The 24134-nt window shown below is 42.5% G+C and overlaps 1 protein-coding gene across 2 annotated transcripts; it reads left to right on the plus strand.

Moving 5' to 3' along the window:
• Positions 1-2: 2 nt before the first annotated feature.
• LOC115159584 (TNF receptor-associated factor 2) lies at positions 3-22541 on the plus strand. 2 transcript variants are annotated; one of them, XM_029709456.1, is made up of 11 exons: positions 3-99; positions 7803-8001; positions 10741-10819; positions 11119-11217; positions 13726-13887; positions 14044-14118; positions 19306-19380; positions 20681-20908; positions 21210-21513; positions 21685-21833; positions 21990-22428. In XM_029709456.1, the coding sequence occupies exons 2-11, from the start codon at positions 7832-7834 to the stop codon at positions 22206-22208; spliced, it is 1560 nt and encodes a 519-aa protein (XP_029565316.1). In that variant the 5' UTR covers positions 3-99; positions 7803-7831; the 3' UTR covers positions 22209-22428. The 2 variants fall into 2 exon arrangements, with proteins under 2 accessions (XP_029565316.1, XP_029565317.1); XM_029709457.1 differs by lacking the exon at positions 3-99 and having other exon boundaries at positions 7909-8842; positions 21990-22541.
• Positions 22542-24134: the final 1593 nt, after the last annotated feature.

The following is a 24134-nucleotide window of genomic DNA, read 5'->3' on the forward strand; positions in this document are numbered from 1 at the left end:
GTGCCTTATGTGCTACACTCAATTATGATTGCATTTCATGTCTTGGCTAGAAGACAACGCATCCGCAAACATCGAATGTTAGCCATCCTACTATATCAGGTAAATCAAATTTTACAATGTATAACGTTAAGTGTGATGTTAGGGAAAGTTATGTGCTCAAGTTAACGTTCCCAAAAGCTAACCAAACAAAAACAGGACTTTCATGATACGTGTTTGAGCCATCATGTTGTGTTATTGGCTGTACGTTTGTTTATCCCATGTGTAACTGTTGTTTTTGTTGCACCGCTTTGCAAGTTACATTACAAAAAAAAAGTTACATTACAAATGTTCCAGTAACATCACATTGGAGCACGTATTGGTGAGTATAACACTTGGGTTACTTAGCTAGTTAGATGATTGTGACGAGGACTCATACACGGAGCAACTGCATTTTTGAGCATGAATTCAGACTCGATCGTAGCCTATGCCTGCCTAAACATGGCTGCGTATTTAGGGTGCAGCACAGAGTAGGAAGATCCGCGTTACTGTTTATACGTATTTTTTGGTCCGGCAGAAACATACATACATACATACATACATACATACATACATACATACATACATACATACATACAAATACACGTACCTAAACTTTACAGTCCCTCGAGTTGTTGGATGGATCTCTACTTGAGAATTATTTCATGGCAATCTTGTTTACTTTTTTTCAGGGCCAACGTCGCAGCATATCCCACATTCATTAGTTTATGCCATTGAAATGATCTTCGTGAAGTCAGTCTTATCAATTGTAACTTATTGTATTGGTTACATTGGCAATATATCATTGACCTTGCTCTCGTTTGTACTTATGATACACAATTGTAATGGCTGATTCCTCACGAAACTAGAACAAAAAAAGACCATGCTACTCTATATATAGAAATGTATGTGGACAACCCTTCAAGTTAGTGGTTTCGGCTATTTCAGCAACACCCGGTGCTGACAGGTGTATAAAATCGAGCACACAGCCATGCAATCACTTTAGACAAACATTGGCAGTAGAATGGCCTTACTGAAAAGCTCAGTGACTTTCAACGTGGCACCATGATAGGATGCCACCTTTCCAACAAGTCAGTTTGTCAAATTTCTGCCCTGCTAGAGCTGCCCTGTTCCAAACTGCCTCTGGAAGCAATGTCAGCACAAGAACTGTAAGTTGGGAGCTTCATGGAATGGGTTTCCATGGCCGAGCAGCTGCACACAAGCCTAAGATCACCATGCGCGATGCCAAACGTCAGCTGGAGTGGTGTAAAGCTCACCGCCATTGGACTCTGGAAATGTGGAAACGCATTCTCTGGAGTAATGAATCACGCTTCACCATCTGGCAGTCCGCTACCTGCCAGAATGTATAGTGCCAACCTTAGTTTGGTGGAGGAGGAATAATAATCTGGGGTGGTTTTTCATGGTTCGGGCTAGGCCCCGTAGTTCCGGTGAAGGGAAATCCTAATGCTACAGCATATAATGACATTCTAGATTCTGTGCTTAAAACTTTGTGAAAGCCGTTTGGGGAAGGCCCTTTCCTGTTTCGACATGACAATGCCCCCGTCCACAAAGCGAGTTCCATACAGAAATTCTTTGATGAGATCAGTGTGGAATAACTTGACTGGCCTGCACAGAGCCCTGACCTCCCATTGAACACATTTGGGATGAATTGGAACGCTGACTGCGAGCCAGGCCTAATCGCCCAACATCAGTGCCCGAGCTCACTAATGCTCTAGTGGCTGAATGGAAGCAAGTCCTAATGCTGCGTTCATGACCAAGTGGGAAGGTTGTAGTTACCAGTTATGTCGTAATGAGTTTGTATATTAATGTGCTTTTAAGTGGGAAATCCAATCAAGGATAGAGGTCATTAAAAAGCTAGCTATGATTGTTTTGCTCTTTTTTTTTTTTTTTTTTTTGCCCATAAGAAGTATATCCAGAGCTGCTTTTGATTTCTGAATCAAACGGAAGATGAAAGGCAACATCAGTACATTAGAAGTTTCAGTAAATAAATAGCTAGCTGAATGACCTGCCAAGACGGCACATGCCTAATGTGTTCTGTGCTGGTTACATTGTCTAGCTGGCTACAGAACAGTTTTACCTATCAATTTAGGAAATGATCACAGCCGTTAATGTAAATGCATGCACGAAAATCAATTTAAGCATGTGTTCAAAAGCTTAGAAACACATTACAATTTGTTATTTCTGTTAACACAACTTTTTTTGTTGTTGACGTGATATGTCGTCAGAGCTGCAAGTGGGTGACTTGGAGCACAGAGAATATGCTGTTTTCATGTGCTATGAGTTATCAGAAGTTCCTAGTTCACTAGAACGACCCTACAGGCTGGAATTTCAAGTGGGGAAACTGAGAAAATGTTGTTGCCTGGGTTGCTGAGTTGTGACGGTTCACCACTGACCTTTTACCTTTTCAACCAAAAGATGACCATGTCCGTTTTTATCAACTACAATATGGGTAATGTAGCTAGTTTGACCATATTGTCAATGTTAAACAAGCTAGCGAACTTTATTATAAGCAATGTTAAAATGTTATCGGTTGAAGAATTGTTCGGACCAAAAACCACATGAATGAAACAAAGTCCTATTTCCGACATCGCAGCTAAGAAATAGGAAGCTCCGACGAGCACTAAAAAGCAGCTTGATAGACAGGTTTCCCACTTCCCACTTGTAATACGAGTTGGAGGGGCATTCAAGTGGATTTTTCCTAGTCCTACACATTTATGAGATGTCATGCATAAAGGAAGTGGAATTTATTTCTACTCTGTTTGAGTGTTGCACGCTGCACGGAACCACGTTTCTCGTTAGTTGTCGCATCCCTTTGTCTGTTAAGAGGTGCTGCTACCATCTGTCCAGGAGAGATTAGGCTCTGCCCGGCTGTTGGGGTTGCTGCGGGAGAAGGAGGATGTAGCAGATGACTAAGTGCATCGCTGCTGCCTTTCTGAGACCAAGAAGTAGGCTTCGTTCACCTCGGCCCGGATCTAGAAATGCCTTGGCTTTACAGGGTCAGTGGGAAGGCCTATTGACAGTGCTTCTTGAGTAGGCTATGTTTTACCGGTGTGGAGCCGAAGACTGTGAGATTGCGCCCCGGTTATGTTATTTCTCATATGCTGTATAAATTCGGAATTTCCTTTCTGGTAAACTTGTGATGAGTAGGCCTGTCCTGGAGATACTGAGTATTTTGGCTAATATGTTCTTGATTCTTGAGTTGCACAGACATTCGTGACTCAAAACCAGAGCGTTCATACCTTGGTTCAATTCTGAGATCCTCTGTGTTTATTGTAGCCTACACGAAATAGCCTACCAATGATCAGAGGTCTGTTGAAAATCAACCCAACATCACCGGATGGTCAAGTTGCCATACATTTTGAGAAACTAGAGTTGATAAAATGGATGTGCTAATGATTGAAAAAATCTAATCTGTCATGGATTGTGTATGGCACCTCCCATTTAGTTTAATCGGATAAATCTTTCTCAGATAGCAAACTGGCCAAGACAATAGATATCTACTGTCAAAATTATATCCATAAAGTGACCGTGTACCTCATGTGCAAGAGCCAGTGATTCACCCTATCCAACAAGTACATGAAATTAGGGTTTGGAAAGATGAAGAACTTAAAGAGGAACGTGATAGAGGAACTTTATTTTTGGTGGAGGGGCTGCAAAGTTGCAGTGGTGTAAAAATACTTTAAAGTAGTACTTAAGTTGTTTTTTGGCATATCTGTACTTTACTATTTATATTGTTGACAACTTTTACTTATATATTTAAGCATTTTGAATGCTTAGTATGACAGGAAAATAGTCCAATTCACGCACTTATCAAGAGAACATTCCTGGTCATCTCTACTGCCTCTGATCTGGCGGACTCACTAAACAACAAATGCTTTGTTTGTAAATTATGTCTGCATGTTGTAGTGTAACCCTGGCTATCTGTAAATAAACTTGAAAATTGTGCCTTCTGGTTTGCTTAATATAAGCAATTACTTTTGATATTTTTGCAATTACATTTACTTTTGATACTTAAGTCTATATATAAAGTCAAATACTTTTACTCAAGTAGTATTTTACTGGGTGACTTTCACTTTTACTTGAGTCAACTTAATATAAAATATCTTTACTTTACATTTAAGTCATTTAGCAGATGCTCTTATCCAGATCGACTTACAAATTGGTGCATTCACCTTATGATATCCAGTGGAACAACCACTTTACAATAGTGCATCTAAATCTTTTAGGGGGGGGGGGGGGTTAGAAGGATTACTTTATCCTATCCTAGATATTCCTTTTACTCAAGTATGAGAATTGGGTACTTTTTCCACCACTGAGTAAGAGTGCCATCTTATAGCTGTGAAGTAGTAGTAGTAGTAGTAGTAGTAGAATAGCTCCATCAAACTAAAGTAACATTTAAAAAAAAATACAAAAAGTAACACAATAAAATAACAATAATGAGGCTAAATACAGGGTACCGGTACTGAGTCAATGTGTGGGGGTAGAGGTTAGTAGAGGTAATTTGTACATTGAATCTACTTAGCTGGTTTGATTGGATCGGTAAATTGTGTGACAAACCCTTTGCAGTGGGGTGGTGTGGTGGCTAATTTCTGCATTACCAAATGAGGAGTTACAAACACACCAGTCTGAGTTAAACTACATCTTTAATACTTAAGATACTTTTGCAAAGGTTCTTGACCTTCAATAATGCACTCTCTCGAATGAACCAGGAAGGTGATTACAGAATTGCTACAGGGATCTTTTATAGCAACGATACACCCCCTTCAACGTACATTGACAAACCACAGATACTTAGTAACAGTTCACAAAGGTTAAGTTTTGTATGACAGATATCAATAAAACACAGCAGACAGTAACTGCTATGTCAACAGGGTTTATTATATAGACCAGTATCTGGTCCCCCTAGAACCGTCCCTCCCTGGTACTTCATAGAACAGAACCATTAGCTCATGTCCTCTGGAATGCTTTTTAGGCGTTCTTATCAAAATACATCATAAATCTCCTTTGTCAGTGCTATCTCATAGTGGCCCATCCTCAGTAAAACACCTCTTGTTCCCAATCCTGGACAGGCTCACTGGAGGGAGTGAGCCTCTAGGCCATATATTATCACAGGATAAGTGTGAGATCTAAGAGAGGACATACAAGGGTCCAGACACTGCCATAATCCTCCCCACAATAAAGAAAAGGAGGGAGTGACTTGCTCACAGACATTGTGGAGACAAGTCATTGGTTCCCCATTAATCACGCCATCCCTTCACATGGTTTAAGAATAAGTAAAGACACATTCACATATGAAGACAAATCTGACCTCTCCCCTCTCTGGGCCCCAAGTGTCTGAGCCCCAGCTAAGGTAGACGTGCAACGGAAAAGACACCAGAGTCCAATGGACACTTTCTAATGACAAGTACCTCAAATAAGCATATTATACTAATAAAACATCTTAATTATCTATGTTACCCAACTAATTCTGATTCGTCCACGACAGTGGTCACTCTCTCCTGTATAGGAATCTATAAATTTCCACAGACCGCAAACTCTCTTTACCTGACTCTACTTTTAACCAGAGCCCTGCTCATGTTCTGTTACCAATGGTTTACTGATTAGGGAGAACAAATCCCCAGGGACGCTGGGGTCTCCAGGATACCAGTAATGTGTTTTGCCGTTTTTATGATTCTGTTTTACACGGGCCATCTTTTCTCCGCTTGGCCTGTCCTACTGATATGGTTTCGATGGAGAATCAATCAAGCCTAAAACTTTTAATAATGCTGCAGTTACAATGTAATATCTTGCTATATATTGCAGTGGCAATCTTGGTGGGGCAAATTCACCCAATTTTTATAGATGCATGCCAGCAAAGCCACTACACAACACTAAACAATACGTTAATTGCACTATAACGGTGACAAACGGTGCCCACAAACTGTTAGGGCCTATATAAAGCTGTCCCAACGGTGGCGCTTTCCTTTCAGCACCACTTACCACCACTACACCTGGCTATCAGCGGAGCCTTGTCTGGCAGAGAAACAGTTCATTCAGCCTCATTTACTTCCTTTTTAAAAACCATAACTGATATGGCTGACTTGCTTAAATAAATATGGTTTCTACTGACGCCTTGTGGATTTCTGTAACTTGATAAGAACCGCATTCTCCTTCAATAATAATGAATGCCAACATGAATTTTGACTTTTGAACAATACACAAACCTTATTACATTTATGTTTAGTAAATTCATAATGTTTGTTCTCATCATTAACACTTAGCTCTAAGTATAAGCAAGTGCAAGCAAACAAGCTGACGAGGTAGGCCTATTTGTTTAGCACTTCAATGGACATCAACAGAAGTTTATCCTTTTAAACTTGAAAAGAGAACCTTTCAGACAGATGTTTTAAATCCTTAAACCCAGACTTGGACCACACACCCTCTCCACCGAATAGCAGGCAGGCGAAGCAAAATGGGGATGGCTTTGCGACACTCGCAGTTAACCACTTATTCCTTCCAAACCGCTCATTTTTGAATTTGTGATTTCCGACTTGTTGTGTAATGTTTATGGCCGATGAGCACCGATACGTTTTATCTATAATTTCTCTTCATATGTCAAAAATGTAAAAGTTTTGCCAGTAGAATGTCGATGTGATTCATGATGATGACTGCTTGTTTAGCTAGCTAGCTAGCTTGCTTGCGAAGATTTTTAAAGTATGATGTTGACATGATCAGTCCAATCAAAGCTAGGATAGCTATTACGTGATTTGACATCATTTTATCTGTGGCCAATGACCTTGGCCTTCTTGGATGGGCACTTCTAATGTAACTCTATGGCAACACCCAAGGGTGTTTGAACAGCCTAGCTCTCCCTGTAGATCTGCAGTGATTTAGTGTCCCCATGAGGGACAGAACACTGAGCCAATCACGACGAAGATTACCAACGCCTACGCTCTGTATTTTCGCTGGCTGCCCCTCCACCACAGTAAGCACTGAAATGGACTGAAATCATCTGCATTTTGGAGCTGCCTTACTCAAGAACCAAACCATGTGTGTATGTCGCTCTTAACTTAAAAAAAAAAAAAAATAATACTTTGCAACTGATTTGTGACATCAATTAATGCCAAAAGAACATGCTTTATTTTTCAATTACTAGTTTAAAAAAATTATAACGAGCCCCACCTGCCCTTAATGGCAGGTCACCACTGGTATATTGTATGAAATAGGGTTGTAATCTGTTGTACTTTACTGCCAAGTCATGCACTTGTCATCACAGTTTTGTTCATCACAACCCACATTTAGCCTAGTTCTTCCCAGCTGTGTCAAATGACAAAACATGTGAAGTATCACATGCAGGATCACAAGTTTTGCTAAATGCTTTCTCATTCTTACCTCTGTACAAAGCAACCCACAAGCCAGACCCTGTGTATTCATTCTACAATGGCCTTTATTCTACTTTACCCAACTGGCAGCTGGTAGGCCTATTTGTTTCACAATACATCCCCTTTCACATCTTATTTCTCTTTCACAAGATGTCTTGAAGGGACATCACTTTACCCTTTGATAGTATTACAAGAATAGTATAAAAATTATGTGCAGAAGTTGTATGTGGATGTGTTAGGGGGGTGCACAACTGAACTGTGCATGCATCGCACGTGCAACAGCTGCAAATGAATAAACGTAACTGTTTTGAGTTCTGTAGCTAGCCTAAACTTGCAGTGACCTGGTAGGGGGATTCGCTGCAGTTGATCTATCTGCTCATAAGTATTTGATGTTTGTTTACACAGGAAGCTGTATCAGAAGTTGATGGAGGAGCATGGCCCTGCCCTCTTTAGACTCCTCCCTCCAAGGGATACCGAAGAATGTGCTGGCTGTTTCCATGGAAACTAAGTACCAATGCCAGCAGTGTCACCAGGTCCTGAGGAAGCCGGTCCAGGCTCAGTGTGGACATCGCTTCTGTGTCCACTGTTTCAAACTGCTCACCAGGTAGACTACAGGACCTCACCTCAGCCACTCTCCCAGCTCTGCAAACCCTGCTCTTTCCCCCACCTTTAAAAACCCTTTCTCACTGAGCATGCTGCTCCACCCCACTCTGTCCTGCTGTAGTTGCAGTACTGCAGCGTCTCTCTGTGGTGTTGTTGTTGCTCCCATCAGCATCTCACCCTTCCACTTGATGAGCCATCATGGACTGTGTGACTGTCTGCGGTGGGAGTGTGGTAGTGCTGTCAGATGATCAACACTAATGCAGGTCCAGCCTCCACTGGGATTATCTGGAATGGATTTTACCTCTGGAGGTGGTAACACTGGACCAAGCTGCTCTTGCTGATTACTACTCAAGATGTCAACTCACCAGGAGTGTTTTTACTCTCCATATCACACTGCCTAATTATTTATGTTTTTTAATCTGATCATTAACACACTGGTGTTCTTTTAACTTTGGGCACCTTTTTCTTCTGTGATTCCCCCTTCTTTTTAACAATGATCTTAAAGTTTTGTCACATCTTTAGTCCTTTAAAGAGAAGTGGAATCATGGAATCTTTTATAATTCATATGCTGCTACAAATGAGAGAGCAATGTTTTTGCCCCTTTAATTTGCTAACTCCAGTCAAAAACGTGCAGTGGAAATGAAAGAAGATGGAATGGAGTTGAGCATCAGCGTTACGTAGTTACGGGATGTCCTGATTAATCACCTGATTATCAGTGAGTTATTGGAGTATGTTCAAGACTGGACATTTCTGACTTGTGAAATGTAAAGAAATCATTATTAAAGTTCAGACCACATAGAATCTGTACTGGGAAAAGCTATGAGTGAAGGAGTACGTGGAAGGTAATTTGTTGCCTTGCATACTGATGCGCCTGTCCCTGTACTGTATGTCTTGCCCGTGCTCTCTAATTCTGGTGTTGTTAATACCTATTATTAATGTCTTGTTGTAGATCTGAGTATCACCTATTTTTATCCCACTCTTGACATGACTTGCCCAACAAAGTGTCATGTATTTTGCAAAGTGCTACTTACTAACAGTGGGGGGGGAAAGTATTTGATCCCCTGCTGATTTTGTATGTTTGCCCACTGATAAAGAAAGGATCAGTCTATAATTTTAATGGTAGGTTTATTTGAACAGTGAGAGACAGAATAACAACAACAAATATCCAGACAAACGCATGTCAAAAATGTTATAAATTGATTTGCATTTTAATGAGGGAAATAAGTATTTGACCCCCTCTCAATCAGAAAGATTTCTGGCTCCCAGATGTATTTTTATACAGGTAACGAGCTGAGATTAGGAGCACACTCTTAAAGGGAGTGCTCCTAACCGCAGCTTGTTACCTGTAAAAAAGACACCTGTCCACAGAAGCAATCAATCAATCAGATTCCAAACTCTCCACCATGGCCAAGACCAAAGAGCTCTCCAAGGATGTCAGGGACAAGATTGTAGACCTACACAAGGCTGGAATGGGCTACAAGACCATCGCCAAGCAGCTTGGTGAGAAGGTGACAACATTTGGTGCGATTATACGCAAATGGAAGAAACACAAAAGAACTGTCAATATCCCTCGGCCTGGGGCTCCATGCAAGATCTCACCTCGTGGGATTGCAATGATCATGAGAACGATGAGGAATCAGCCCAGAACTACACGGGAGGATCTTGTCAATGATCTCAAGGCAGCTGGGACCATAGTCACCAAGAAAACAATTGGTAACACACTACGCCGTGAAGGACTGAAATCCTGCAGCGCCCACAAGGTCCCCCTGCTCAAGAATACATATACATGCCCGTCTGGAGTTTGCCAATGAACATCTGAATGACTCAAAAGGACAACTGGTGGAAGTGTTGTGGTCAGATGAGACCAAAATGGAGCTCTTTGGCATCAACTTGCTGTGTTTGGAGGAGGAGGAATGCTGCCTATGACCTCAAGAACACCATCTCCACCGTCAAACATGGAGGTGGAAACATTATGCTTTGGGGGTGTTTTTCTGCTAAGGGGACAGGACAACTTCACCGCATCATTTGACAGGGCCATGTACTGTCAAATATTGGGTGAGAACCTCCTTCCCTCAGCCAGGACATTGAAAAGGGGTCGTGGATGGGTATTCCAGCATGACAATGACCCAAAACACACGGCCAAGGCAACAAAGGAGTGGCTCAAGAAGAAGCACATTAAGGTCCTGGAGTGGCCTAGCCAGTCTCCAGACCTTAATCCCATAGAAAATCTGTGGAGGGAGCTGAAGGTTCAAGTTGCCAAACGTTAGCCTCGAAACCTTAATGAGTTGGAGAACATCTGCAAAGAGGAGTGGGACAAAATCCCTCCTGAGATGTGTGCAAACCTGGTGGCCAACTTCAAGAAACGTCTGACCTCTGTGATTGCCAACAAGGGTTTTGCCACCAAGTACTAAGTCTCTCATTAAAATGCAAATCATTTTATAACATTTTTGACATGCGTTTTTCTGGATTTTTCGTTGTTGTTCTTCTGTCTCTCACTGTTCAAATAAACCTACCATTAAAATTATAGACTGATCATTTCTTTGTAAGTGGGCAAACGTACAAAATCAGCAGGGATCAAATACTTTTTTCCCCCACTGTACATGATTCATCTTTCTAGTTTAGCCCTGTGCTTTATATCCCACTGGTGATCATCAGAGATGCTGGTAGTGGATCAGGTGAGGCTAATCCACTGAAATCATGTTTAACTGTAAAATCCCATGACGTATGTCTCCATCATCAGCTCTGGACCCAAGCCCTGTGAAGCCTGTCGACAGGAGGAGATATACGAGGAGCCCCAGTCCATTCTCAATAGCAATGAGGTAAGCATTTGTACTATTAATTTGACTTCTAAGAATATCACTGGTGAATCATGTTGCTCCTGGCGAAAAAAAGACGTCACTTCTGGAGAGTGTTTTCATTCACAAGATTCCGATTCATTACAGTTCAAAGCGAATGAAACTTGAGGGGGGAGAAGTGAACTATGTAGTACATTTCCCTGCTTAGGTAGGCCAGATTTCTTCACTAGGCACCAACCACAACCCCACGTTGTCTGGACAGCTCACAGTGAACCAGACAGCTATGTAATTACAGTACTCTTTGTTCTTCTTTCCCCCCCAAGGCTTTTCCAGACAATGCAGCTGGTAGAGAAATTGCCAGCCTGCCTGCCAAATGTTTCAATGGGGGCTGCTCTTGGACAGGTTGCATCAAAGAATATGAGGTATAGTAAGGACTTAAATTCATAACTGTTGGTTTACTATTGAATTTGTGGTGCCTGATTTAGCATAGATTTTGAACTTTCGGTTTGAAACAGGATGCCTTTGTCTCATTAAGGCTCAGCCTGGAAAGTCCCAGCATGCTTTGACTGGCACACTGAGGCGGAAAGTGGAAAGTACCGAAGTCTCCCACGGCTAGATTAACCATGTTTACAGTATTTGGTACAAGTTTTAGCAATAATAGTCATAATAATGATACTGGCTGCTATACTACACATCTCAAAATGTCCTTTGACTTTAGTGCCTTAAAAACCGGAGGGAAGTATTTTTTTGTGGAAGGAACTTTGCCCTACAGCTCTGATGGTTAAAAAACATGCACTGTTGTATAATACAAGGCATGTCAGTGAGGGGGATGTTTTTAAAAGGCCATTACCTTTTTTTATTTGGTCAGTGTTGTATTTGCTTCTTATACAGCATATAAATATTATGTTTGGGTTATAAAAGGGATGTCAAGACTGTCAATTATATTTGACATGCTTGTCTATGCTAATGCAGTGAAAAGGGGGTTTTGGGTAATGATTGATACCGGTACATGTATGTCTCCAAGCTGTGGGTAGAAGTTTAGCCTATAGTGTACTGCAAATCAACAGTAGTTTAACATGGGGGGGAAGTAGTGATACTAGTACTTACGGTATCTACACCGCAGTAGGGCTGATTCAGGAGATCATTTTTTGCATACGTGTAGATGAATGTGACCCTGCCAACTTGCTGATTAGCTAAACCTCTGTTGGTTTAGACTATCCAAATGAAGTGTGACCATCTGTAGATGCTTTACAGATGATCATACTATCAACAAAACTAGCTGCTGACAAGCAAATGCTTGCTAGGTTACTGTTAGGATTAGGTTTAGAATAAGGGTTCGGGTTAGTGGATAGTCTGTAGATACTCTACAGGGTTAGGGTTAGAATAAGGGTTAGGGTTAGTGGATAGTCTGTAGATACTCTACAGGGTTAGGGTTAGAATAAGGGTTAGGGTTAGTGAATAGTCTGTAGATACTCTACAGGGTTAGGGTTAGAATAAGGGTTAGGGATAGTGGATAGTCTGTAGATACTCTACAGGGTTAGGGTTAGAATAAGGGTTAGGGTTAGTGGATAGTCTGTAGATACTCTACAGACTATTCAAAAGAAGTGTTACCAGTATTTTTTTAATCATGCAGAACAGATGTGATGTGTGGGGTTTCTCTGACCTTTTTAGTGTGATATGTCAAGATGGAGAAATGAAAGACAAACCTCATTCAATGTCACATACTTTGATACACTGGGTAATGGGAAGATATATACTGTTGCTCACCAACCAGGCATGGGCTGAACCTTTGTCCATTCAGGGAGTGATGTTAATTAAACGTGTTGATGTTGGTTAAAGTTAGGGGTGGGTGGAGCTATATTTGGGTTTGTTTATGGTAAGAGTTAGTCATAGAAGCCTACAGTGGGCCATGTCTGTATGGTTAGTCCCAGGTCAAAATGAAGAAAATAGATGTGTACTCACCAGTTCTGCTGCTCTCACTGATGCTCAGGGAGGAGTGATTCCACAGAGCAGAAATGCCATACACCCTCTCCAACCCACCCTCCTTTACCCTACCACATGTTTTCAGATGAGACAAAGGAAAACAAAGCACAGTAAATGTTCAGTTATAATTTGCTTGTTACAGCATGAACTGTGCAGCAGTATTGTGTTTGCGTTTCATGAATGCCAAATACTTTAGTTAGTAGACACAAAGGCTTACTTTGCACACCCTCACAAATACTCCCAGACCCCACGCTCTTGTCATGCTTCCCGCTCAGAGGGGGATGTTTGTATTTGAACTTGAAAATGTCCCTAACTGCCTGCTTATCTGCTGGGTTCAACTGTTGCAACAACCACAATCAATTGTTAACTGGGGTGCATCCCAGTATTACACTTTATATACCACAGAAGAATGAAATATAGCAAAACCATTTGACATAGAAACACAGGATTTTCAGCGTATTTAAAAAATAAAAAAAGGTTATTAATTATGAACATTAATAATAACATTCCACCCATGAGGCCACTCGAGGGTGATCCAGTCATTTGACTGCAGGAAAGGGATCTATGCACAAGTTTATAGTCATTGTAAACTACATTTCCTGCCACAGTACACTCATAAGTACATGTCAGGTGTTAAACCTACCTGCAATTCGAGTACCATTCAACTGCAATGCAAATTCTAAGACCAGTAATAACGGCACTCCATTTAGTTCGAGGAATTTACATAAAGTCTGATAAGGAATAACTGTCCTTTATGGTATAATCTCAAAACCCAAAACTAAACCTCATTGTGCACTAAATCTAACAAGTGCTGTCAAACTACTCAATTTGGTTCTGAGGGTTTTCAAATGTGGTGTACCATTCTTCTTCTCAAAGCTTGTGTCCATGTGTTTACAATCTGGGCTGCGTGTGATGAATTTGTTTGAATAGTGTATTTTTGTTTCTAGGCACAACACGAGGGCAAGTGCGAGTATGAGCGCGTACCATGTGAAGCCTGCCAGGTCCTCATCCTGCGCACTGAAAAAGAGAGGCATAACGAGAGAGAATGTGAAGAAAGAACATTGAACTGCAAGTACTGCAAAGTCTCCTTCAACTTCAAGCAGATCAAGGTGAGGGAGCTTATCTGGAGAACACCAATGGCCAACAAATGTACAATTAGCTCCAGTACTTTAGAGTAAGATTGTGATGAGATGCGTATGGCATGTCCTCCTTACTCTCTGGGATGAACTGATTATCTTAGCAACGCCACTCCTCATGTGTTACAGGCTCATGATGACATCTGCCAGAAGTTTCCCATGCAGTGCAAGGACTGTGGAAAGAAAAAGATCCCACGGGAAAAGGTCTGTGCTCTACTAGGGCTGGGTGATATGGACAAAATGTCATATGGTATTATTCAAATTTTTGACGGTTATTTGATGGTATTTTATGTTTTTGATGAATAAAAGTTCAGAAATTTGCTTTTTGAGTAGAGTGTGACCCTAGGGTGGCAACACAAACGCAGCAAAAAATAAACGTCCTCACTGTCAACTGCGTTTATTTTCAGCAAAGTTAACATGTGTAAATATTTGTATGAACATAACAAGATTCAACAACTGAGACATAAACTGAACAAGTTCCACAGACATGTGACTAACAGAAATTGAATAATGTGTCCCTGAACAAAGGTGGGGGTCAAAATCAAAAGTAACAGTCGGTGTCTGGTGTGGCCACCAGCTGCGTTAAGTACTGCAGTGCATTTCCTCCTCATGGACTGCACCAGATTTGCCAGTTCTTGCTCTGCATTGTTACCCCACTCTTCCACCAAGGCACCTGCAAGTTCCTGGACATTTCTGGGGGGAATGGCCCTAGCCCTCACCCTCTGATCCAACAGGTCCCAGATGTGCTCAATGGGATTGAGATCCAGGCTCTTTGCAGGATGGGCCTGCAGGAAGGGTACCACATGAGGGAGGAGTATGTCTTCCCTGTAACGCACAGTGTTGAGATTGCCTGCAATGACAACAAGCTCAGTCCGATGATGCTGTGACACACCGCCCCCAGACCATGATGGACCCTCCACCTCCAAATTGATCCCGCTCTAGAGTACAGGCCTCGGTGGAACACTCATTCCTTCGATGATAAACGTGAATCCGACCATCACCCCTGGTGAGACAAAACGGCGAGTCGTCAGTGAAGAGCACTTTTTGCCAGTCCTGTCTGGGCCAGCGACGGTGGGTTTGTGCCCATAGGCGACGTTGTTGCCGACGATGTCTGGTGAGGACAACAGGCCTACAAGGCCTCAGTCCAGCCTCTCTCAGCCTATTGCGGACAGTCTGAGCACTGATGGAGGGATTGTGCGTTCCTGGTGTAACTCGGGCAGTTGTTGTTGCCATCCAGTACCTGTCCAGCAGGTGTGATGTTCGGATGTACCGATCCTGTGCAGGTGTTGTTACACTTGGTCTGCCACTGCAAGGATGATCAGCTGTCCGTCCTGTCTCCCTGTAGCTCTGTCTTAGGCGTCTCACACTACGGACATTGCAATTTATTGCCCTGGCCACATCTGCAGTCCTCATGCCTCCTTGCAGCATGCCTAAGGCACGTTCACGCACATGAGCAGGGACCCTGAGCATCTTTCTTTTAGTGTTTTTCAGAGTCAGTGGAAAGGCCTCTTTAGTGTCCTAAGTTTTCATAACTGACCTTAATTGCCTACCGTCTGTAAGCTGTTAGTGTCTTAATGACCGTTCCACAGGTGCATGTTCATTAATTGTTTATGGGTCATTGAACATGCATGGAAACAGTGTTTAAACCCTTTACAATGGAGATCTGTGAACTTAATTCGTAAAAATCCAAATATCTTTGAAGGACAGTGTCCTGAAAAAGGGGCGTTTCTTTTTTTTGCTGAGTTTATATTCTAAATTATTTCAATGGGTCTTTCTCCATTCGGATTGTTTTATACTGTTCAACTTCAACCTAAAACAATTTCCTGCATTTCCATCAATTTCTGCATTTCCTGCACTCATTTGAGATCATTTCCCCACTACCACGATATGGACAAAAATACTAGGCCTTATTTTTATCCAAATGTTGCTGTTGTGATTTAGATCAAAACACTTGGGTGAACTTTTCGAAACATTCTATTTCCATGATTATTATAATTATATACACTGCTCAAAAAAATAAAGGGAACACTTAAACAACACAATGTAACTCCAAGTCAATCACACTTCTGTGAAATCAAACTGTCCACTTAGGAAGCAACACTGATGGACAATAAATGTCACATGCTGTTGTGCAAATGGAATAGACAACAGGTGGAAATTATAGGCAATTAGCAAGACACCCCCAATAAAGGAGTGGTTCTGCAGGTGGGGACCACAGATCACTTCTCAGTTCCTATGCTTCCTGGCTGATGTTTTGGTCACTTTTGAATGCTGGCGGTGCTTTCACTCTAGTGGTAGCATGAGACGGAGTCTACAATCCACACAAGTGGCTCAGGTAGTGCAGCTCATCCAGGATGGCACATCACTGCGAGCTGTAGCAAGAAGGTTTGCTGTGTCTGTCAGCGTAGTGTCCAGAACATGGAGTCGCTACCAGGAGACAGGCCAGTACATCAGGAGACGTGGAGGAGGCCGTAGGAGGGCAACAACCCAGCAGCAGGACCGCTACCTCCGCCTTTGTGCAAGGAGGAACAGGAGAAGCACTGCCAGAGCCCTGCAAAATGACCTCCAGCAGGCCACAAATGTGCATGTGTCTGCTCAAACGGTCAGAAACAGACTCCATGAGGGTAGTATGAGGGCCCGACGTCCACAGGTGGGGGTTGTGCTTACAGCCCAACACCGTGCAGGATGTTTGGCATTTGCCAGAGAACACCAAGATTGGCAAATTTGCCACTGGGCGCCCTGTGCTCTTCACAGATGAAAGCAGGTTCACACTGAGCACGTGACAGACGTGACAGAGTCTGGAGACGCAGTGGAGAACGTTCTGCTGCCTGCAACATCCTCCAGCATGACCGGTTTGGCGGTGGGTCAGTCATGGTGTGGGGTGGCATTTCTTTGGGGGGCCGCACAGCCCTCCATGTGCTCGCCAGAGGTAGCCTGACTGCCATTAGGTACCGAGATGAGATCCTCAGACCCGTTGTGAGACCATATGCTGGTGCGGTTGGCCCTGGGTTCCTCCTAATGCAAGACAATGCTAGACCTCATGTGGCTGGAGCGTGTCAGCAGTTCCTGCAAGAGGAAGGCATTGATGCTATGGACTGGCCCGCCCGTTCCCCAGACCTGAATCCAATTGAGTACATCTGGGACATCATGTCTCGCTCCATCCACCAACGCCACGTTGCACCACAGACTGTCCAGGAGTTGGCGGATGCTTTAGTTCAGGTCTGGGAGGAGATCCCTCAGGAGACCATCCGCCACCTCATCAGGAGCATGCCCAGGCGTTGTAGGGAGGTCATACAGGCACGTGGAGGCCACACACTACTGAGCCTCATTTTGACTTGTTTTAAGGACATTACATCAAAGTTGGATCAGCCTGTAGTGTGGTTTTCCACTTTAATTTTGAGTGTGACTCCAAATCTAGACCTCCATGGGTTGATAAATTGGATTTCCATTGATTATTTTTGTGTGATTTTGTTGTCAGCACATTCAACTATGTAAAGAAAAAAGTATTTAATAAGATTATTTCTTTCATTCAGATCTAGGATGTGTTATTTTAGTGTTCCCTTTATTTTTTTGAGCAGTATAGTTAGAATATAAATAATAGTGGGCACTTTGAATACAGTGTTGCTTGACATGACAACGAATGAAAATACCATGGAAGAGTTATTGTGACAGGGTAGGAACCAAAGTGATGTTCAGTGTTTCCTAGGGGACCCTATAATCTTTGTCTACATTAAATCTTTATTCATATAGTCAACATTTCATGCTTCGCCTATTCCTCTTTGATTTAGAAGATACTGTTGCACAAACAACATGCTGATTTTAAGCCTCCAACAGTACTGATATCAGGCTGTACTAGCTAGCTCAGCTGGCTAGCTAACTAGCTAATAAAAGTACTAACTAGCGATTAGCATTAGTGATGATAGGAGAGACCATGTGAGGATATGACAGAGCCAAGTGACTTGGTGTATAGCGAGAATAGGAGAGGGCCTAGAACTGAGCCCTGGGGGACACCAGTAGTGAGAGCACGTGGTGCGGAGACGGATTCTCGCCACGCCACCTGGTAGGACGCAATCCAAGAGTGAGCCGCGCCGGAGATGCCCAACTCGGAGAGGAGGATCTGATGGTTCACAGTATCAAAGGCAGCAGATGGGTCTAGAAGGATGAGAGCCGAGGAGAGGGAGTTAGCTTTAGCAGTGCGGAGAGCCTCCGTGACACAGAGAAGCGCAGTCTCCGTTGAATGACCAGTCTTGAAACCTGACTGATTTGGATCAAGAAGGTCATTCTGAGAGAGATCGCAAGAGAGCTGGCCAAGGACGACACGCTCAAGAGTTTTGGAGAGAAAAGAACGAAGGGATACTGGTCTGTAGTTGTTGACATCGGAGGGATCGAGTGTAGGTTTTTTGAGAAGGGGTGCAACTCTCGCTCTCTTGAAGACGGAAGGGACGTAGCCAGCGGTCAAGGATGAGTTGATGAGCGAGGTGAGGTAGGGGAGAAGGTCTCCGGAAATGGTCTGGAGAAGAGAGGAGGGGATAGAGAGGAGGGGATAAACACAAACTAATATTGTAATTATAGAACGCTTGTGGATTTATATTAAGATCAAAGTGGAAACGGCATCGTTGTCATCATTGTTGCATGTGCTGCATTGACCATGCAGACTACAACAAATGCGCTCCTTGAGAGAGCGAGTGGAGGAAAAATGGACGTTACACACGGCATATCACATTTTAACAAACCAAACATTCAAATACCGTTATAGAAGGTAAAGTAAAAACCCAAACCGGTTCGTGCATAAATACCTGTGTGTATATAGTAAAATACGGTATTCCGCACAGCCCTATGCTCTACTGTACCTCTGACCTTTCAGGTAGCCTAGCTGTTAAGAGCGGTGGGCTGATTCGAATCCCCGAGACGACTAGGTGAAAAATCTGTCAGTGCCCTTGAGCAAGGCACTTATCGTAATTTCTCCCGTTAAGTCACTCTGGGTAAGAGCATCTGCTAAATTAATAAAATGTAAATGTAATTTAGTTTAATTTTTAGGTCAGTTAATCTTATTTTATGGCGTTGTTGGTGCCATACTGTTTCTGCTTTCAATAAGGATGCATTATTGCCTTGCCAAGAGTAGCCCACATAAAAATACTACAGTTTACTATAGAATACAGAATGGCCTATGTTAATAATTTATCACTCGTTAGAAGTCGGTCTTACTATAAAGTCTTCTCATAACACAACTAAAAAGGTAGTTGCACTTTCCATTTGAGTTGGACCTTTGAACTTAGATCAAAATAACCTGTCTGTCAACGTTCACATTTGAAATGATGGTGGGTATTTTCAGGATTTGCCCCCATTCATCTTCATAACCCTGACCTTTCTCTTTCTGTTCTTTCCCTTCAGTTTCTAGATCACAGCAGATCCTGTGCCAAGTCTAAGACTGCATGTCCATTCAGTGAGGTTGGCTGCAAGGCTGTGGTATGTGTAGAAGATCAATTATATCTAATCAGATAAAACCTTATCTATATGATGATGCCTTAGATGTTTGAAAATCTTTGAACATAATGTCCCAGCCAGCTCTTTAGTACTGGTTTCTTGTTTGCCATAGAGGGAACAGATTTATATTTTCCTATGACCTGACCTTCCTATGACCTCCTTTGTTAGTCAAATAAATATGCCTATATTTGTAGCCTTGTAGATCGAGAGAAACTTGCCCATTGTTGGGGCGCAAAGATGACGATTATACTGAAAAATATATATAAACGCAACATGCAATAATTTCAAAGATTTTACTCAGGTATAGTTCATATAAGGAAATCAGTCATTTGAAATACGGTCATTAGGCCCTAATCTATGGATTTCACATGACTGGATATACAGATATGCATCTGTTGGTCACAGGTACCTTAAAAAATGGGCCTCAGGATCTCATTACGATATCTCTGTGCATTCAAATTGCCATCGATAAAATGCAATTGTGTTCATAGCTTATGCTTACCCATACCATAACCCCACCTCCACCATGGGGCACTCTGTTCACTACATTGACATCAGCAAACCGCTCACCCACACGACGCCATACACGTGGTCTGCAGTTCTGAGGCCGGTTGGACGTACTGCCAAATTCTCTAAAACTACTTTGAATGCGGCTTATGGTAGAGAAATTAACATTAAATTCTCTGGCAACAGCTCTGGTGGACATTCCTGCAGTCAGCATGCCAATTGCATGCTTACTCAACTTGAGACATCTGTGGCTTTGTATTGTGTGACAAAAGTGCACATTTTAGTGATCTTTTATTGCCCCCAGCACAAGGTGCACCTGTGTAATGATCATGCTGTTTAATCAACTTCTCGCTATGCCACACCTGTTAGGTGGATGGATTATCTTGGCAAAGGATAAATGCTCACTAACAGGGATGTAAACAAATGTGTGCACAAATTGAGAGAGAATATTTTTGTCTTTTTGAGTATGGAAAATTTCAGACAATTTTTATTTCAGCTCATGAAACATGGGATCAACACTTTACATGTTGCGTTTATATTTTTGTTCAGTGTATATCTGATTTAGGTCTAACCTTGGATATTGGACACACCCTTAAGAGAGCCATGTCTCAAAAGAGACATCTAGTGTTTGTAGAGAGTAAATTATATTTATGTGCAGCCCTCTACAATTGAATTCCAGCTTTAATCTCAATATTGAAGGGCATCTGAAATTGACACTGAACAGTATCATACAGACTAGTTAACTGGGTGTGCTAAACGCCTTGTGTCACCGCAGATTGATAATGGAAAGCACAGTGACCACGAGCAGACGAGCATCATGGAGCACATGCGTCTGATCCTGGCGACGTCTATGGTGCGGCTGCAGCGTCCAGAGGCCCCGGGGCCGGGGGATTGGCAGGATGACTCTGGGCTTGGCCTGTACCGCGCTCCTGAGGAGGGAGCTGCAGCCACAGTTGGGGGTGGAACCGCTGTCTCTGGACAGACCAGTGGCCTTGACCATAAGGTGGGTCTCATTTGAGCGGATGTTTGCTATGTAGGAAAGCTAGGAAAACTACAGAAGCTAGTCTGTGTCTAAATTTAGCAGCCCAAATGCGGTGGTTGTTGTCCCTCCTCGTGTGTGACGGGGGCAATGATAATCAAGCTGGTAAATTATGAAACAGACTGGCGTCCTACATGTACTGTGTTGTTATTTAACTTTAATAGATGACCTGAATATTTGTCCATATGAAGTTGTTGAAGATACAGCAACACAGTGTAGGATTGGTATTCATTGTGTTCTCTGTTCTCCCCTTGTGGTCCTGCAGGTGACAGTGCTGGAGAATATAGTGTGTGTACTGAACAGAGAAGTAGAGAGGAGCTCTCTCACTTTAGAGGCCTTCTCGCGACAACATCGACTAGACCAGGACAAGATTGAGAACCTCAGCAACAAGGTGCGTCAACTAGAGCGTACTCTCACCATGCGGGATCTACAGCTAGCCGAGACAGACCAGACTCTGAGGGAGCTCCAATTCTGCACCTTTGACGGTGTGTTTGTTTGGAAGATCGCTGACTTCTCACGCCGCCGGCAGGACGCTGTGGCCGGGCGAACACCCGCCATGTTCTCACCAGGTTAGATCCACGCTGATTATATGTTATTCTCTACACCTGCGTATCCTTACTCTTTAATGTATCATAAATATACCATACCAATGCACATTTATGTACTCATGTTTTCCTTGTGAGTGTTAGTTAGAGGCAGATACTGAGGGCCTGTCTAAAGAAGTGCATCTTCTCCCACAGCGTTCCATTCCAGTAAATATGGCTATAAGATGTGTCTAAGACTGTATCTGAATGGGGACGGAACAGGTCGAGGGACACACCTTTCTCTTTTCTTTGTGGTGATGAGGGGCAAGTGTGACGCTCTGCTCAAATGGCCCTTCAGTCAGAAAGTGAGTTTCTCTACCTTTCTGATTCCATATTCAACTCCATCTGTTACTCCATCATATTAACTTGATCTTACTTATGTCTAACATAATTACCTACAACCGACTGCATTAGAAAGCAAACTAAATATGAAGTCTCCCTACTCATTCTCTTCCCTATAGGTGACTCTGATGCTGCTGGATCAGAATAACAGGGAGCATATTATTGACGCCTTCCGACCTGATGTCAGCTCCACCTCTTTCCAGCGGCCAGTCAGTGAGATGAACATAGCCAGTGGCTGCCCACTCTTCTGCCCATTAGCTAAACTGACAGGCAAGAGCTCCTACCTTAGGGATGATACCATTTTCATCAAGGCCATTGTAGACCTCACAGGCTTGTAGAGGCTGTGGAAGCCCCCTACACAAAGGCACAAAACGCAGACTAATATATATATATATATATATAACTTCTGAAATTACATGATATAAGTAATATTATTATAAAATGCATATTTATTATTATAAGTATATCATAGACACTGTTTATTTTGCTGGCTGAAGGCACTGGAATGAAAATGAATTCTGCTAGCAGATCTAATCAGTTGGTTTAAACAGAGAAAAATAGGGTGAGTGATATGGCCAACCCGAGCGTTGGCTCTGACTACCAGAAGTGCAGTATTATGCGGAGGATGCCGTGCCTTTTTTTGAATGCAAGGCAATAGGAGCTTGTCAAAATTGGTCAGCAAATAGGCTTATTGCACATAGATCACATTATGTATTTCTAATATATTTTCCAATATTTCTTAATTTAGAGACACTGACGTGATCGTGCCAAAATGACACTGTCAAGTCATGAAAAACTACTTTTACTTGAGGTAGCACCTGTTGTACACATGGACAAGGATGTGTTAGAGATCCTGCCCATTCATCATGTGAGCAGGCACAACTTTTTAAATGGCAAAACCAACCAGTCGGTAATTTATATTAAATGTTCCACAAACTCCGCCTAGTGCTTTCTCAAAAAAGCTACAAGCCGGTCCCAAGCCCGGATAAAGGAGGATGGGTTAGGTTATGCGTAAGACTAGCAGGCGCAATCTGTAAAAAAGAATTGTGGGAGCGGGGGGGCAACAGTACAATTGTACTAGTTGATCATAGATGGTGAATGCTCCTTGAGGAGCAATGGGCCTAAGTAAGTAGCTAAGAGTATTCCAAAAACATAACTACGCTTTCCCATTTAAACAGTTGTGCACTCGCATCCAGTAGCGGTGCGTGGGTAAAATCACTGGGGAAGCCAAGCCAGGGGGGAAAAAAAGCCATATTGCAACCTATGTGTTGTGATCATTGCGTTGTTTGCTCTATAACCTGTTAGTTCATATGCCTTGACACCGTGATATTTAGGGCTAAGGCCGAGACAATAACAAGACGCAGTAGCAGAATAAATTCAACCACAGCTTTGTTTCATCACAAAACAGGAGAGCAACCTCTGTCTGGTGAAGGCCACAAAAGATATTGCATGTAACAGTTACATGACCTACAGCATGGTCAAGCAAGTTAATGTTTCTGTCATTTTCAGACCACTAAATAACTATTGATTTAGAACCACAGAGTTCCCGCAAGTCACAAAGAAAACAAGAGCTGCCTCCACTATTCCAGCACCATTTCAACATCATCTAATCACCTATGCTTAGTCTAATACAGTAACAACTAAAAGATACCAAAAAAAATGTAGTCCAACCAATGTAAGCTAAATATGATGTAGCTGTCCATGGTTCTGATTTCTGTGTGTATGCGTGCAAGTAGAAAAACCTGTTGACTCACCCTACACCCAACCCCAGAAATGCCAATGCCATCCTCCACTTTCATGTTGCCTAAACGATCTATGACTCTGTCATACATTTTTATTTTTTTATTGTCCTAGGCTACCTGGCTAAAATACTTGCTCACTAGCCTAACTTCCTTTCATTGGCAATGATGTGCCAGGCCAGCTAGTTAACATTAACCTAACATTACTACATCTAGCTACATGTTGAACTTCCATCCTCTCGGGCCAGGTACACAATGTATGAATTTATTGTTGGATCAGAATTGCCATTATAATCATTGGCCAGTACGGATAATTAAGTAAACCACAAGTCCAATTCTCTATCCATCGCTAATTTAGGAATGTGCCAATTCTAGCTAGCTAGCCACTGGAGGACGACACAATGGGATGCAACAATTCAAGTTTTCTGTCAATGATGTTTGGCTTCTAATGTGACGTGATTGGTCTGAAGCCAAATCCAAACTGGCTTACCTTGAGACTTCTTTTTTTTGGTGCGCCAGGACCAT

Source organism: Salmo trutta, chromosome 23 (assembly GCF_901001165.1).
Source record: "Salmo trutta chromosome 23, fSalTru1.1, whole genome shotgun sequence".
In the NCBI taxonomy this organism is placed as follows: domain Eukaryota; kingdom Metazoa; phylum Chordata; class Actinopteri; order Salmoniformes; family Salmonidae; genus Salmo; species Salmo trutta.

Coding starts and splice junctions, on each gene's coding strand:
- LOC115159584 (XM_029709456.1), top strand. CDS start 7,832: ATGGCCCTGCCCTCTTTAGACTCCTCCCTCCAAGGGATACCGAAGAAT. Junction 13,888..14,043: donor TCAACTTCAAGCAGATCAAG/GTGAGGGAGCTT, acceptor CATGTGTTACAG/GCTCATGATGACATCTGCCA. Junction 21,514..21,684: donor ACCCGCCATGTTCTCACCAG/GTTAGATCCACG, acceptor CTTCTCCCACAG/CGTTCCATTCCAGTAAATAT.